At 41.3% G+C, this 17,618-nt stretch overlaps 1 protein-coding gene across 2 annotated transcripts in view; it reads left to right on the plus strand.

The window, feature by feature from the left end:
* The window catches only part of SLC9A7 (solute carrier family 9 member A7), a 117,303-nt gene that overhangs the window by 36,930 nt on the left and 62,755 nt on the right, over positions 1-17,618 (plus strand). For both annotated transcript variants that reach the window (XM_075852567.1, XM_075852568.1), the window contains exon 2: positions 5,906-6,105. In XM_075852567.1, the coding sequence (XP_075708682.1) occupies positions 5,906-6,105 (200 nt within the window). The remainder of the gene's footprint in view (positions 1-5,905; positions 6,106-17,618) is intronic.

Below are 17,618 nucleotides of genomic sequence, written 5' to 3' on the forward strand. Positions count from 1 at the left end.
ATAACGTCCCAGAGCTGTTCGATGGGAGACCAGGCCGAATACGCTGCAGGCCTTGGTAGCATGTTTAGGCCACGTAGGCTGCTCACAGTAGCACAAGTAACATGCGGCCTGGCGTTGTCCTGACGAAAAATGGCTTCTGGGACACTGAGAAATGAACGTAACACTGGTTCCATGACCAAATCAATTTAATGCTGAGCTGTTAGTGTACCTGAAATGAAGACTAGAGTGGTCCGGCTACTACTAGAGTGGTACATAATGCCATCCCACACCATGATCCCGGGAGTAGGAACGGTGTGACATTGTCTTGTGAAGGCCCTTTTATGTCGTTGTCCACGTGGTCTCCAGACCAATCTCCGGCTATCATTGTGTCCAATACATAAGCGGGACTCGCTGAAGAGGATAGACCTCCATTGCCGTCTTGCTGTGCACAATGATAACTTTGAGAGCGGTGGCATATGGTCAATGGAACACCTGTAGCTGGACGTCTGGCTCATAGCCCAATGTTGTGCTAATGCCTTCTGATGGTTTGTGTCGACACTGGTTGCCACCCTAGGCTCGGGATGTGACGTCCCATTTCACTTGCAGTACAGAATGGATCACTATGTGCCATTCTTCCAATCAGACAATCCATCCATGCAGAGGTTCGCCTCCGCACACCTCTTGCTGTCATTCCTGTTGGTGGTTGTTCTCCCAACCAGCCTAGGCCTGTAGTGATCTGCCGAAATGATAAACCAAGCTTTCTCAGTTCAAGGATTCTGTCCCTCACAGTTTCCGACAAGTGGCGGTAACTGGCACGTCGACAAACAGGCATCGTACAATCATCCCACACCACTTGATTTTTGAGGTTTTATGTGGCTAAAAAACTTTGCTTTCAATCTGTCTTCTATGCTCCTCCCACATGCCACCAATTGGAGCTATGTGCTTGAAAATTTGATCATTTGCAGATCTTAGCGACCCCCTGCTACTGCCTTGATTTGCATTACCTTATGGCTTTCCTCACTTGGTTTGAAGAAGTATTCGGCACACAGAATGTGGGTTTTAAATTCTTTCAATTTATTGTATTCGATGCCAGCGGCTTAGTGCGTGCAACGTTTCGGTCAGGAGACCTTCGTCAGGCACTATTGGTGTACAGAATAATACACGTAAGTATATTAGCATCAATGGGTTGGGACCCTATTTGTGCACCTCCTCTGGTCTAGTGCATTCTGAACCAATATCTTTCCTCACTTGGTGTTACAATTTCAATGTTGAGGAGTGCATAATTTTTGTTTTATTCAAGGCCCATTATAAGGCCATATAAATCGTATTGTAAATCCTGTAAAAAAACAAAACAAAACTTTCAAAGTTTCTTAAAAAAAAAAGTTTCAACTTTCTTAAAGTTTTTATATAAGTAAAGCTCGTTTAACTAAGCACGAAGTATGTCCTCTTCTTTAAAATACATTATATAAAATGTTATTGCATCCCCTAGTAGTACAGGCTGACTATCGTCCTCGGACAAGAAATAGTTGACCACCCATGTTTTAAAGAATATTTCAAGAGGAAGTTATCTTGTATGTAAGTGTAGTTTAGTTCAGTAAAATCTTGTTTGGGTAGACCAGTGATTCCCAACCAAATTATTCCACAAATCTCAACCAGCATAACACCTACTAAGATAGTTGGGCTAATACATGCATAGAGCAACTCCAAATGAACCGTGTGATATACGAATATGAACACCCATATAAGAAATCACACATGAACCATTATTAGCGAAAAATAGACAATATTTTATTGAAAGTCAAAATCATTAAAAATAAGTACATTGGCAGTAACATTACCCATAGAAAAAGGATCCCCACATAGGTCGGGTCCCACAGCCTCTATAGTAAAGTGCAAATAGTGCATGCAAAGACCGGTACATAAGTAATACGATGAATATGGATAGAAACCATCCAAAGTAAAGTAATATAAAAACCAGACCGCAGAAAGGTACAATTAAGGAGGCATACAGACCAGAACTATGGCGGGGATCCTTTTTCTATGGGTAATGTTACTGCCAATGTACTTTTATTTTTAATGATTTTGTTTTTCAATAAAATATTGTCTATTTTTCGCTAATAATAGTTCATGTGTGATTTTCTTATATAGGTGTTCAAATCTCAACCAGCGCCATTGGCTGGACAAGACATCAAAGCCTAAACAAGATCTTGGTGTGGAACAACTTGTACGGAAATGTATCTCAGGACTGTGGATTCCATTATGGAATCCAATTGTATACAAGTATAAGCAGATGGGTTTTAAATTATTTTGCTATTTTTCAAGATTTGACATTTATTGTTTGATACTTTTTGAGTGCAAATTCAGTTCTATGGGAGTTACGAGAACAGCGTAGCTCAGCGAGTGGGACCCGCATCTACTTAATAATTTAGAAGTGATGGGTTACAGGTGGATCCTGTGTGTCAGAGACATGCAGGACCCGCTGTCCCTGAACCAGTCAGTCATGCGTACCTGACCGATAAAGGATTCAGTGAATGATACAGCTGCTCGGGGTGGGGCTTCAAAACGAGTCGACTGTACCTTGTCACAACTGTGACAGACGGAAACCATTAGCTAGGTTTCCGTCACCATTCAGTTCAATGGTGAGGGAAACGGAAGCAGAGCTTTCCGTGTGCCTTTCTGCTGAGGGGTTAACCTGACGGAAACCTCTGAAGGAAGTCCTCAGTAGAAACGAACACTGTTTTGAACACACCCTAACTGGTTTAAAAGTACTGAGTATCACATCCAAAGTTGGCAACATCACCGGTTTGTGTACGTTACATAATGTTTGTCAAGTATATGATGGAGTATAGTCATAATAACTACAATATATACAAAACGCTACAGTGTATTACAATAACTTGCGCCATAATCTAGTATTAAACACATACCCATGATCAGAAACCACTGGATGGTACCAATCCCAACGCAAGTTTCAGCTTGAGCCTCCATCTGGTGCACCATGATGGTAGGATATATCTTTTAGTAATTAAAGCGGAACTGTTACCTCAATATGATATCGTAGTTAAGGGCAGAAAATTATAGGAACAGGTCAAGCCTCCTATTGATGCTTTTGGCTAATAGGAGCAATAAAAGTATACACTGGACTGCTAGTTTTGAGTCTGAAGTATTCATGAATAGAGCGCTTGCCCAGTCTGTCTTTGCCCCTTCTCACAGCAGTTGACAAATTACTGTGTATGCAATATTTTTTTTGTGCCGCGTTGGCTAAAAGTAGAGCAGACCTGTCCCTGTAAAATGCAATCCTTACATAGGAAAGCATATTGAGGTGACAGATCCAATAAAAGTTATGAGCATGTTCTTCTACCTGGTGACTTCCAATGGAATACATCTTTGTTTTTGTTTGTGCATTTCTTCTTATTAAATTGTATTAGGAGGTGCTGACTAACTATGCATTTTTTATTTATATATATATATATATATATATATATATATCCAAAAAGAAAATTCAGCAGCACTCCAACGATCAAGGTGAAAAAAGTGAAATTTATTGTGCCAACATGGCAATGCAACGTTTCCGTCCCACCTTGGGACCTTTCTCAAGCTTGAGAAAGGTCCCAAGGTGGGACGGAAACGTTGCATTGCCATGTTGGCACAATAAATTTCACTTTTTTCACCTTGATCGTTGGAGTGCTGCTGAATTTTCTTTTTGGATATACGTATAGTCTTTGGATCGGGACTATCAGCTGGCACCCTCCATTACTGGAATCTGCAAATTGAATTAGAGTGCTGCCGTTTTTCTACTGGTATATATATATATATATATATATATATATATATATATATATATATAATCTCTGTGTGTGCGAGATGTATTAAGTTGCAATTTCTGCATAGTTGAAGATAAACCGTTTTGTTGCTTAGCTTAGGCTAAGTTCACACTACCGTTACTATCCGTTTACCTCTCTTCCATCAGAAAAAGAGAGGAGAGATACATTAAATGGAAAGCAACGGTTCCGTTACAATTACCATTGATTTCAATGGTAATTCTTTTGTTTCAGTTGCTTTCCGTTCGTTTCCATTTTTTTTAACAGAAACAAAAGTGCAGTCTGCAGAACGTTTGTTTCCGTTCAAAAAAACGGAAACCTAGCAAACAGAAAGCAACTGATACAAAAGAATTACCATTGAAATCAATGGTAATTCTAACGGAACCATTGCTTTCCGTTTAATGTATCGATCGTCTCTTCCTCTGACGGAAGAGGTAAATGTATAGTAACGCCAGTGTAAAAGAAGCCTTAAAGGATTGTATTACCCTCTAATAATAATAATTTAAATAAAGTAAGTCAGTTGTACTTTAGTGACAAACCACTTTTTTTTTTATTTTTCTAAATTAAATTTTTTTGAATTGAGAATTGTTGACACACACACACACACACACACACACACACACACACATCCTTGACCTAGCAGCAAAATCCCCTCCCCCTTGAGAGACAGCCATATTAACACCCTTCTTTCACCATTATTGCTAGACATGCATTCGATCAGCAATAGTTAGTAATTTACATATCTATAGGGGGAATATATCAAAAGTTTAATGCCAATTTATCCCCGATTAGCATAGACAGTTACCTCCTTATAAAAATAATATAAGTTTTGCATTACTTACCTCTTCTTTTGTACAGTACCCGCTCGTACTGAGAGAAACCGGGTATCGATCAAAGCTTGACTAGGTAAAATAGGTGTGTCAAGCCAGCGACTATGTAAATTTTGCCATATAGTTAATTTTTAAATATATCCCTTGTTCTAATCTAATAATCCCATTAATTTTGGAAGTAAATTCATTAATAGTATGGGGATTAGTTGTATCCAATGGGCTGCAATTGTTTTCCTAGCCTAATATAGTATCAATACCAAAACAAAAAAGAAAGACACAAGATCCGGAAATATTCAAGGCACTCTTTAGGTATAGAAAAAAATATTTTATATTTTATTTTCTCTGAATTAGTTTAATTTCTATGTGTGACACATAGAAATTAAACTAATTCAGAGAAAATTAAAATAAATAAAATATAAATATTGTTTTCTATACCTAAAGAGTGCCTTGAATATTTCCGGATCTTGTCTCTTTCTTTTTTGTTTTGGTATTGTTATTTCTCTAGAAATGGCACCGTGCAATATGTATTGCATTTTTTAGGAAATCTTATTGGATAAAATTCTCCTATATTCTTTCTTGCTAATATATTATCCATTGGATATCTAGGGCTCTGAATTATCCAATTCCAAATCTCCAAACATACATATCTTTAAATCCGTGGGGATACTGTGTGTACCTCTTTTATAATCCAAGACTCCATTAATATGGGCCCATTTCTGTGCACTCCCACAAGATAAGGGGTAGACAATCATTGTCCATATCACATCTCGGTCAGCTGGAATCTGCACTGATCCCGGTTTTATTCAGGAGAGAGGGGGTATTCTCTGTAATCGTAATTGATTAGTCACGGATCCTATAAAAACAGCCTGACGCCAATGTACAATGCATTTGGAAAGTCTTCAGACCCTTTCACTTTTTCACAATTTGTTATGTTGAGACCTTGTGTAAAATATTCAACTTTTTCTTTCCCTATCATTCTGCACTCAATACCCCAGAATGACAAAGTAAAAAAATTTAAAGGGTCTGAAGACTTACAATGCGTTGTATGTCTAAACTGAAACAAACCAGTGGTAATTCATTGACTATATTAATCAAATCTAGCTACTAAATTCTGCATTGTCTTGTTTTTTTCTTCATGTAACTGGGGGCAACCTAGGTATCATCAAGGTGTAAGAAATAAAATGTTCAAGAACTGAAATTATTGCATAATCAGTGATTTTTGTATATTTACGGGGATGAGTGAGGTCTTTGACAGAATTCTGTTTCACTTAATAGGTCTTATTGTTGGGGTGATATTACGGTATGGCATACCTTCCACCAACACCTATGACAAAGCCATCAGCTGCTCTCCAGAACAGAGAGCATTCACCACACTCCTTGTCAACGTCAGTGGGAAGTTCTTTGAGTACACATTGAAGGGAGAAATTATCCCTGAGAGGATTCATAATGTGGAACAGAATGACATGTTGAGAAAAGTAAGTGAACCTTAGCTATTTTTTTTTTTGCTTACATTTTTTTGAGGTACAAGCAATTAGACTCTGAGTATTTGTAGAGAGATTTAGTTTTAATATAGTTTTGTCATCCGGACCGGCCTCTTAGTATTAGAGCAGGATATGGAAACATTATATTAAACAAACAACACCAGTGCCAGTAAGATGTATATAATGTGCCATGTTAAAGAGCATATGTAGCGGATATCCTCACTTCCTGTTTCTAACAAATGAGCCCTCTGTCAGGGGAGGATAACCACCACACATGGCATAGTGTAGGCTCTGTTCACCTATTGTTTTTACACGGTTTGTTGTTGAGGTCCAGAAACGTCTACAAAGCAGTAGACACAAGGTAGGCCCTGCACAAGTCTATAATGTAATTTAGAAGCTAGAAGTGCTTGTTTTATACAGTGAGCTGACCACATGTAAACACTAAAGGGATTATAAATGGTGCTGAATAAACCAGGCATACAGCGTGATCTGTATAAAGTGCACGGAGCAGAGGAGTAGGAATGGAGGGGGGCAGTGGCGTGGAAATTGGGTTAGCACTAGACTTAAAAAGGGCTCTTAGGCTTTGTTCACATCTGCGTTGGGGTCCCGTTCTGACGTTCCATCGGAGGTTTCCGTCAGAACGGGACCCTGAACAGACACAAACTGACACAGATGTAAACCAGAAGTTTCTGTTTCCATCACCATTGATTTTAGTGGTGACGGATCCAGTGCCCATGGTTTCCGTTTGTCTCTATTGTGCAACGGAACCGTCGTTTTGCTGGTTTCCGTCTGTGTCAGTTTGTGTCTGTTCAGGGTCCCGTTCTGATGGAAAGCTCCAACGGAACATCAGAACGGGACCCCAATGCAGATGTGAACAAAGCCTAATAGTGTCGTTTTTTTTTTTTGTGATAAGCACACAAAAAAAAGATACGCTTTCAGAATGTATTTAACCCCTTGCCACTGCAGCCAGTTTTGACCTTCCTGATAGAGCCTTATTTTTCAAGTCACTATGTGGTAATACTTTGAGTAGTAAAATGTGGTTGATACATTCAGTGTTTCTTTATGGAAAAACACCATTCCAGAAAATTTTGAAAAATCTGCATCTTTTTTAAATTTGAATGTTTTCTGCTTGTAAGACTTAGTTATACCACGCAAAATAGTTACTAATTAACGTTTCCCATATGTCTACTTTATTTTGGCGACATTTTTTTTGTACCACCTTTTTATTTTTCTAGATTGTTACAAGGCTTTCAACTTTAGCAGCCGTTTTTCAAAACCTATTTTTTTTAGGGACCAATTCAGTTCTAAAGTGGCTATATTTGCATAAATATAAAATTGCTCATAACTTGGCCAAAAATGATAGTTTTTCAAAAAAAACAAAACGTTACTGTTATCTACATTGCAGTGCCGATCACATGCAATAGGAGATAGGGATTTGATAATCTGGTGACAGAGCCTCTTTAAGGAGGTCTATATGTAAAAAAAAAACAAAAAAAAACAACCCAAAAACTATAAATCACTCCATTTTAAAAACTGAACCCATCAAAGTATCAAGCAACATTTTTTAAAAATAAACCCTTTAGGCATTTCACAGGAATGTTTTTTCGACACCATTATGTCTTCAGAGGCCTCAAAGGGGTTTTCCATTCCCATAAAATTGATGGCCTATCCTCAGAATAGGCAATCAATATGTGATCGGTCGGAGTCAGATTCCCGGCACCCTTGCCGATTAATCTTTCTTTTTTTTTTTTTTTAGGGGGCGCAGCACTCATACGACCTCTGCTTACCCTTCATTCCTGTCACTGCTCGTACTGTGAATTGCCAATCATCGACGCACTAGTAGCAGTGGTTCATAGTAGTACAGCCTTCTCCCATTCACTTAAATGAGAGGTAGCTGTAATACCGTGAACTGCCGCTACTAGTGTGTCGCTGATTCACAGTACGAGCAGTGGATATGAAGGGGAAGCAGCGTTCATACGAGCGCTGTGGCTCCCCCTTCTAAACAACTAATCGGGGTGCTGTGAGTCTGGCTCCGACCTATACTCTATAGATGGCAGGAAAGTGTTTATTGGCATTGGAAAAACCCCTTTTAAGATGCTAAAACATGAGAACCCCCCCCCCCCCAAAAAAAAGACTTAATTCTGTAAACCACACCCCCAAGGAATTCATCTAGCGGTGCAGTGCACGTTTTGACCGCCTATTAGACTTTGTACTCTGCAGACCTAAAGGCCATTGAAAGGCCTCCAGTTGCCGTAGCAACCATCGGAACCTCGCGCAATCACGTTGCAGGAGCACTGAAGGGTTTCAAAACACTTAGATCCCATGGTCGCTATTGACAGCGGCATAAAAGGGGTTAAATGGGCCGGAGCGGAGCTAGCTCCCATCCTGGTGGTTACCATAGTGTCTCGGTTGTCACCCGTTGGTAATGGCTAAGGCTCCGCTTCAGAGCCTGCGCAATCACCCCGATTCTAACGGTACTGCGGTTTGTGGGAACCCCTTCCCAACAGCATCGGCGGATGTCAGGAAGGGGTTAATGAGTGAATGTTGGTGATTAAACTGACCATACACATAAGATAAATGTTAGCCAACAAGCCATGCTGACTGTACACTTGTGAAAAATCATCCTAACCTACCAGTTTTAGCAGTATCACCCGACCATTTTGTGTATCCCACAGCAGATGTTTACGTGGAAAGAGGGATCAGGCATGTTTGATTTCAACAAAAGCAATCGTAATTCCGCTCTACCCATTGAAATTAACATTTATGGTGGAGCTGCAAGACCGCTGTCGCCCGAAAGAGTTTGGTCGATGTCTATCTCAAATGTATGGCCTGCTTTATGTGTATGAGGCAGCTGGACAGCTATTCCATGCACATGGCCTGCTATAGTCCGACTGAGGAAGATCAAATCGTGGAGTCGTCAATCCTGTCAGGTGGCTCTTCTTCATGCTGTTTGGCTGAAAGGGATCACCACTGGAAGGAAATATAGCATGAGTTTACTTTTCTGTCCCGATTTAAGACATTAGGAAAGTTTTGCTGCTATACATACTAGAGTAGCTGTAAAGAACTCTATCATTATAACCGAGCAATGGCCGCTTTGTTCTTTGTATTTACAGACACTAAATTATTTTGTCTCCTTTTATTTACTTTTGGCTTGCTGTTCACCTCCTAACCCAATACTTAACAGCACAAGAAAATTCAGTGTAGAGCGATGATTTATATTTTTCAGCTTTTTCAGTTAGTGCAAAGCAAATAATTGAAAACTAGGAACTAGAGAGATGCATTGCATGTTATCAGGAAACATGTCTTCATTGTAATGAAAATTGATAAAATATTGATTGAATAATTCCGCAGACTAAATGCAAATGTAACTTAATTGAAATAGGAAACCTAACTGGGCTAGTCTGTGCATTCCATTACTACCGGTATATAGATGTTGTTTCTATAGTATGAGCTGTTGCTCCCCTCAATGACTATTATGTACTACTCATTGCTACTTTTATATTGCTTAATCTTAAAAACGAAAAAAATGCAAGTTACATTTTTGTGCACTTTTTAACTAACAGATTTGCTATCTAAATGTTTCAAAATCTCTGTCGCCATCTGGTATACACACAGGTATATGCAGCATTGATGTATTTCCAGAATATTTTTATGCTGGTATCCGTTGTATTTGTCCGAATACACTCCTTATCTTCTTAAATCTACATCTTGCATGTTTACACTGATCTAAGTCCAGTCAAGTGAGCGCAGTATGCAGAGCATAGCCGGGAAGGGTTATCCTATCCCGCTTTTGTCACATAGCATACGGCTACCACACAGACTGTTCATATGGCCATGTAAATAAAGCCTAAAGGTGATATTCAGCCCAAAAGTGAACACCACTGATGTGACATGTGTTGGTTAGATTTTCTCTATAATGTGCAGCAATGTGTATTGTCAGTGGAATCAATAATAATCTAGAACAGTATTTCCCAAACTGTGGGTCGTGACCCCCAGTAGGTAGTGTAAAGACCTCTGGCGGGTCGCAAGCCACTCACTGATGGCCCCGAGCCCAATGAGCTGGTGGTGCCCAGGGCCGGTTCCCCAGCAGGGACCTGTTCCGGTTTCAACTTTATCTGCGCCCTCAGGATGCAGATACAGTTGAATCCAATGCTGGAGCAAGGAGCTGACGGCTCCTTGCTCCAGCATTCACTATATAATGCCAGCCATGAGCGGCTCGGCTCAGACAGGCATGATGTAGTGAGGTCATAGCGCCTGTCTGTGCCGAGCCGCACACTGCATAGACCAGAGGAGCAGAGGGATCTCCTCCACTCGTCGTGATGACGAGGATAGGTGAGTAATTATTTAATAATTTGTTATTAGGCATTATACTGCAAGGGGGAAGCAGTGGGGCATTATACTGCAAGGGGGAAGCAGTGGGGGCATTATACTGCAAGGGGGAAGCAGTGTGGGCATTATACTGAAAGGGGGAAGCAGTGTGGGCATTATACTGAAAGGGGGAAGCAGTGGGGGCATTATACTGCAAGGGGGAAGCAGTGGGGGCATTATACTGCAAGGGGGAAGCAGTGGGGGCATTATACTGCAAGGGGGAAGCAGTGGGGGCATTATACTGCAAGGGGGAAGCAGTGGGGGCATTATACTGCAAGGGGGAAGCTATGGGGGCATTATACTGTGTCTGGACTTTATACTGTATGGGAGCGGTATACTGTGTGGGGGCCGCTTTAGGGTTGGTATACGGTGTGGAAGGGCAGCCTTAGAGGCATTATACTGGGGGCGCACTATGGGGGCATTATACAGTAGGGGCAGCTTTGGGGGTATTATTTTTTGTGGGGAACCCACGCGGATGTTTTGCCCCCCCATCCCTGTTCTAAACCCATAGATTCACCTGTGATGGCCTCTGATCGATGGGTCCTGTCACATGACCCACCATGAGCAGCCATAGTCGGGCCTCAGTGACACAGCAGCAGGATACCTTGAGCCCGCCCGCACAATTGTCATTGTTTTCGATGTTGCAGGGACTTATTTTTCGAATGGAGCGAAGTCTAGCTACGAATAATGTTGACGTACGTCAGACAAAATGGGGCTAAGTACACAAGTTTTAGCTTCCCTGTTTTTGCCTTCAAGTATTCAGTGCTGGGAAAAAGTGTTTGACAAATTGGCTAAAATATAAGTCAGGTGAAGGGAACATTTAAATGTTTAAGATCATCTTAGGCTATGTTCACACCAGCGTTATCATTCCGACATTCTGCTCCCTCAGAGGAGCAGAACAAGGGAATGACGGAAGCAAATGTTCTGTTGCACAAGGAATATCACGGGCGGCCGAGGGAACGCATTGACTTTAATGGGTTCTGATGGGGTATCCATGGTTTTACCGGAGGCCGGATCTGCGGTGGAGGCCCCTAACGGAGCCTTCAATGCAGATGGGAACCAGGCCTAACCAATTTAATATAAAATAAAAACCACACAAACACAAATGCAGCTTTTAAATATTCTATTTATTGAGGATAAAATTTTATTACAAATCTAGATGTGAAAAACGTATCCCCCCCCTAAAACGAATAAGTGGTTGTGACACCCTTGGCAGTAACAACTCCAATCGAACGTTTGCGATATCTTGCGATGTCTTTTACATTGATGTGGAGGAATTTTGGCCCACTCTTCTTTGTTTTAATTCGGCAACATGATAGTTTAAGGTCTTGATTTGGCCACTAAAACAAATGACAGGACTTTGTCTCGGCCACTCTAAAACCTCAGTTTTTGTTTTGAGCCATTCAGATATGGACTTGCTTTTTGTGCTATGGATTGTTGTCCTGTTGGCTTTACGCCAGATGTATTGAGACCTATGTTTTCCAAAAAGCTCCACCTTTCTCTCATCAGTCCACAGAATAATATCCCAAAAGACGTGGATGACGTCCGTGTGCTGTGCATGGAAATCACGCGCAGCACATGGACTCATTGATTTCAATAGGGCCGATCACACATGCGTGAGCTTTCACGCAGCGAGAGTCTGCTGCGTGAAACTCACTGCATGTCCTATATTGGTGTGTTTTCACGCACCTACGCGCCCATTGAAGTCAATGGGTGCGTGAAAACCACGCTCCGCACACTGATGTGGTGCGTAATTAGCGCATCAATTCGATTGAAAATAATAATAATAAAAAAGTGTGCTTTGCGAGTAAAGGCGAGAGGAGCCTTTGTGTTCCTTTTAGGTCAGCAGTGATATGCGCCTTGCAACTCTCCAATGGATGGTGTTTTTGCTCCGTGTCTTTCTTAATGTGGAATCGTGTACATTGACTTTAACTGAGGCAAGTGAGGCCTGCAGTTCTTTAGCTGTTTGTCTGGGTTATTTTGTGACCTTCTGGATGAGTTGTCGTTCTGAAATTTTGATAGGCCGGCTACTCTCGAAGGTTCATCACAGTTCCACATTTTCTCCATTTGCAGATAATTGCTCTCACTGGTCTGCTGCCGCCCCAGAGCCTGAAGGCCCTTTTAGACGGGAAATCGAGCCTTCATATGAGCGTTTTCTCCCAATCATCGACCTGTGTAAACAGGGCAACTGTCAGCTGATGAACGTTCATCGGCTGATCGTATCGTTTATGCAGCAGAAAATATTATCATTGTCGTCAGCGCATCTCCTATATAAACAGGGAGATGTGCTGCAGACATGATTGTATTGCATGGGGATGAGCGATCGCAGTAACAATCGCTCATCCCCATACGTTACTGATGATCGCTGCTTTTGAAGAAGCAAACGTGCACCGATCAACAAACTGTCTTGTTGATCGGCGCTCGTTGTTACGTGTAAAATTGACCGGTGTAAAAGGACCCTTAGCAGTGGCTTTGTGACCCTTTTCTAAACTGATAGATTTCATGGACTTTAGTTACATTTCTGTAGTTAAATCTCTTTAGAACGTGGCATCAGGTTCTGCTTTTTGAGACCACCTAGCCTGCTTTACATTGCCAGACAGGTTCTATTTAAGTGATGTTTAGATTCAACATGTCTGGCAGAACTCATTCCTGGGTCTGGCTAGTGAATTTAACCCAATTGTCAATTGAATTTAGTTAACTAGTGATTTAGAAGCTAAAGGGGCAATAACATTTTCATATATGACCAGCATTTTTCCTTCAATAATTCAATCATTATTTAAAAACAGCATTTTGTGATTACTTGGGTTATCTTTTGTCTGATATCAAAAGTAGTTTAGAGATCTAAAACATTTAAGTGTGACAAATATACAAAAATAGATAACAAAAAATAAAATATATATATATATATATATATATATATATATATATATATATATATATAAAAACACAAGAGCCTTTAGCGAGATTGTCCTGACATCCTCCTAGTGCTGACTATATGGTTCTGTCTTGCAGACTCTCCGCCAATTATAGTGTGCATCCACATTAATGTTCATGTCTTTATACTCCATATTATTCATCACTGCGTATCATTCTCTTGCTGAAATTACAGGTCTTGCTAAGAGGCATTACTGGTACAAATGCCTGACTGTGAATTGTAGTCAGCAGGGTTATAATTCTCTACAAGTTGTACCCGTCTTTGTATTTTCTACCACAAAAATTGCTTCAATTGCCTTTATCATGCGTTCTAAGAAAAATTGCTTTGTATGCGAGAGTGATTATTTTTATTTTTTTTACTTTGAGTTCATCTATTATTGCCTGAGTCTTTGCCATTGCCTGAGATGTTCATTCAGGCTTCATTGCACATCTGAAACTTGCCTTTGAGGCTGGCACTAGCATTGCCTGTTTTGCCCATGAGGTTTCAGTCCTGTGGCCTAGCATACTCTGCCACAGAGGATGCTGTGTGCTTTCCATTAAGTGCTTAAGTAATAATAGACATAATTTCACGGTGGCCAGACCTGCAATTGTTTCCCTAGCCGTATACATTATGCTCTAAGCAGTTTATGCAGAAGCTATAATCATCCCTCTGCCTTTTCTGTATTAGAAATTCAAATAATAAAATCAAAGCTTTAGTGGCTAGGTATTCGTTGAGGGCTAGATTCTAAAAAGGGCACGAGTAAAAGAAACTGAGAATCTAAACTGGTACACCAATGGAAAATGGCTAGTACGAGAATACAACAGCCTAGGGCAGGGGTCCCCAACCCATGGCGGCTCGTCAGATCCTGCAGTGTGGCTCGCGAGCTATCACCGGAACATTAACGGCGGTCCTGTCCAGTAATTTGGAGGTTTCTGTAGTACAGGGGAATTGGAGGAGGAGCAGCAGTGCAGTGCTGTAATGGCGTTTAATGGCTCCGCCTTCTCCTTTTATGTCCACCACGGACTTCCTCTGCACTAAGCAAAGAATGCGAACGAGAGAAGAGGAGGAGACATTAAACGTTGTTACAGCGCTGCATCTGTCACCAGCCCTTCGCTCCCGCGCTTAGGCCACACTTGCCACCATTGGTATGTACAGCTGCAGCATCACTTTTTGGGAGAGTTTCTCAGAAGTACAGGTAGTCAGTGTGATTTCTGACTCGCCAACTCCCACCCCAAAACAAATAACAACCCAATACCTACTAAATATAAATTAAACATATGCAGGGCTCCACTTCTCAATCAACTCTCCTCCACAAGCACATTTATGAGGGCAGGTGATAGATTTGGGGGGGGGGGGGGGGGTTGAGGAGCAATGCTTATATTTATATACATAGGAGGGAAAGTAGAAACATGGTTTCTCGCCCACCCCCCACAAAAACTAATACCTGCAGAATTTGAATTAAACACAAACAGGGCTCGACATTTTCTACCATACCAACTACCTGCTCTCCTGCTTTGGGGTGGAAAAGAGGTGCCATGTTCATGTTACCAGTTGCATGTAAGCATGGCCCTTTAGGCCCATTGGACACGTAGTGTAATTATTTTTTTGGTCCAGTTTCCTGTTTTATATCGGTTATATGGTTTCTGCAAAGTCTAGACATTGAGGCCCGAGTTCACATGCGTAAATACTGCATTTTTTGTCGCAAAGTATTTTGTTGCAGAAAATCCGCATCGTAATACAGTAGCAGCAGAGTGTATGACATTTAAACAAATCTGATCCACACACTGCGTAAATGATAATCCGCAGCATGTCAGTTGTATTCGCATGCTTTTTTTGTTGTAAATAGCAGATGTGATTTTTGCTGCGGGAAAGCTGTGACAATGCAAAAAAAATAAAAAAATCTTATACCCAGAATTCTGTGCTCCTTTGTCCAGGCTGGCCTCCTGGGGTGTGACCGCTTCAGCCAATCACAGGCTGCAGCGGTCACAAACATCATTTCAAGACGTCTGAGTGACGTGTCACCATAGTTGGTAGCCGAATTTGCCGATTTTTGTTTTTTTTTGTTTTTTTCCATTGCAGGTTTTCCCCAGCGGACATTCCGGGCGAAAAACTGCACCACAATTTGGTGCTGTTTCTCGGCCGCAATTACCTGCGACTGCCAGGGCTGATACGCTGTATACCTTTTTTAGGCAGCGTATCCGCCCTGTGTGAACTTACCCTGAATGTGGTTCACGACCATCTCTCAGTGCTGAATGCGGCTTTCAAGGTAAGAAAGGTAGGGGACCACTGGCCTAGAGTATCCACTTCATCCTGAATCCTAGCTTGAGCTGTTCTACCTGCTGTTACCAGTTTGAAGTCAAGTTCTCATAAAGCCACCCATAGTAGCTTGAACTAAATGTCTAGATCTTCATGGAATCTTTCTACATGAAAAAATATTGAGCGATGTGGTTCTTAAAGTTTTTTGCCATTTTTTTGGTTTGAGATCTAAAGTTATAGTTTTTTTACCTCTGTTGAAATACCTGTGTAAACTGCTGGACTAAACCATAGAATGTAAAAAATATATTTACTAGACAAGCACTGATTTAATTTATCATTCTAATTAGGATTGATGTTTTCCGGTTTGGGAGTGGGCCATAAGACCTCTCTATACTAGGACGATCTAGACCATTTTCTGCCAACCGCTGGCACCTTTCATAATACAAACTAGCGTGACTGATGCCAACCAAAGACCGATATCTGTGTAAAAGTTCATCTGCAACTTTGGATTTTTTTTCAGTCGTTGTCGGGGGCAGTCTAGTAAAGTTGTTGTTTTTAAACAGGTCTGTATCCCATCAATAGAAGCTCAGACCAGGCCAAGGGTTCACGTAAAGGCTATAAAAACCTTTTGATGCTGTCGTTTTTTGTCTTTTTTTTTTTTTGTTTTTTTTTAATGTATGTGTTTTGCCGTATTAAACATTTTTCTAATATAATTTTATTTAACATTGTTTCGTTTAAGCACTGTGGCTTTTATATATTCACTATACATATAGGCTACATTACGCCACTCTAAGCCAAATCAGTTTGTAAACTGGACTGATGGCTCGGCTGACAGTGGCACCTGGGTACCTCTAACACACAATCTTACACTAATACCGATTAAATCTAAGTTAATCCGTTTCTTATTTGTTGCTCTGTAATCGAGTGGCATTAAAATAGTGGCAAATGTTTTCTGCCTCACTTGCAGCATCTTTCAGATGACTTGAGGTTGCAAGTCTAGAAAATTAAGGAGATTGGAAATTCCTTGCCTGAGGTCTTGCCCTAACTGTGGAAATCTCAATCCTTTTTTGGAATATTAGTAGACTCTTCTTAAAGAGTCTGTCACGATGACCGATTTTAATACAGACTCTGTATGATAACCTGATTGTTACACTAGTGGTTACAATTACACCAACTCTAGCCCTCTAATGTGACAATGGTGGGGGTGCTGAAAAATAGTTTACTAGTTCTTTAGTGTCACTTTGTGTACTACGTGATTTCAGTAACTCTGAAAAGGAATCGATGGATGCAGTCTGTGATGCCTTTTTAAGGTATGTTCACACGGCTTATTTTCAGCCGTTTTTCGGGCCGTAAAGGCCCCGAAAAACGTCTGAGAATACGGGGACTGAACGGCTCCAAACATATGCCCATTGATTTCAATGGTAAAAACGGCAGTTCGTTCCGATGGGGTGTTTTCTTACGTGGCCATTTGAAAAAACAACAGCATCCAGAGGAGGAGCAGGGAGTTGATCCAGTTGGGCGATGATGGACTTTACAGCCACGAGGGGTTTTATCCTGGCGTGCACGTAGGTCACGCATATCTGTCTGTATGACCTGAACGGCGGTCTTAGATTTGCCAGTGGGTTCCATGGCCTGAGCGTACTGTCACGATCTAGGGTATATCAACCCACTAGGCTGCTTTGCCGTAGCGAAGAGGCAGCTGGCCAACTCAGTCTATGCACTGTCTTGTGGAAGAGATGCAAGGCACAAGGGTACCTGAGATAGTCCAGATGATGGCAGGAATCCGGCACAGATGGGGCTAGGTGTGGCAAGTTGTGCCAGACGTGGCGGATGGCACCAGGGATGTCAGGTGACACTAGACGTGGTGTATCCAGCAGGCAAGACACGACTCTGATACAAGGTAGGCCCAGGAATGAAACAGCACGGGATACAGGACATAGGATGCAGGGAACGGGAATACTGGGAGCAG

Source organism: Rhinoderma darwinii, chromosome 2, assembly GCF_050947455.1.
Source record: "Rhinoderma darwinii isolate aRhiDar2 chromosome 2, aRhiDar2.hap1, whole genome shotgun sequence".
NCBI classification, from domain to species: Eukaryota; Metazoa; Chordata; class Amphibia; order Anura; family Rhinodermatidae; genus Rhinoderma; species Rhinoderma darwinii.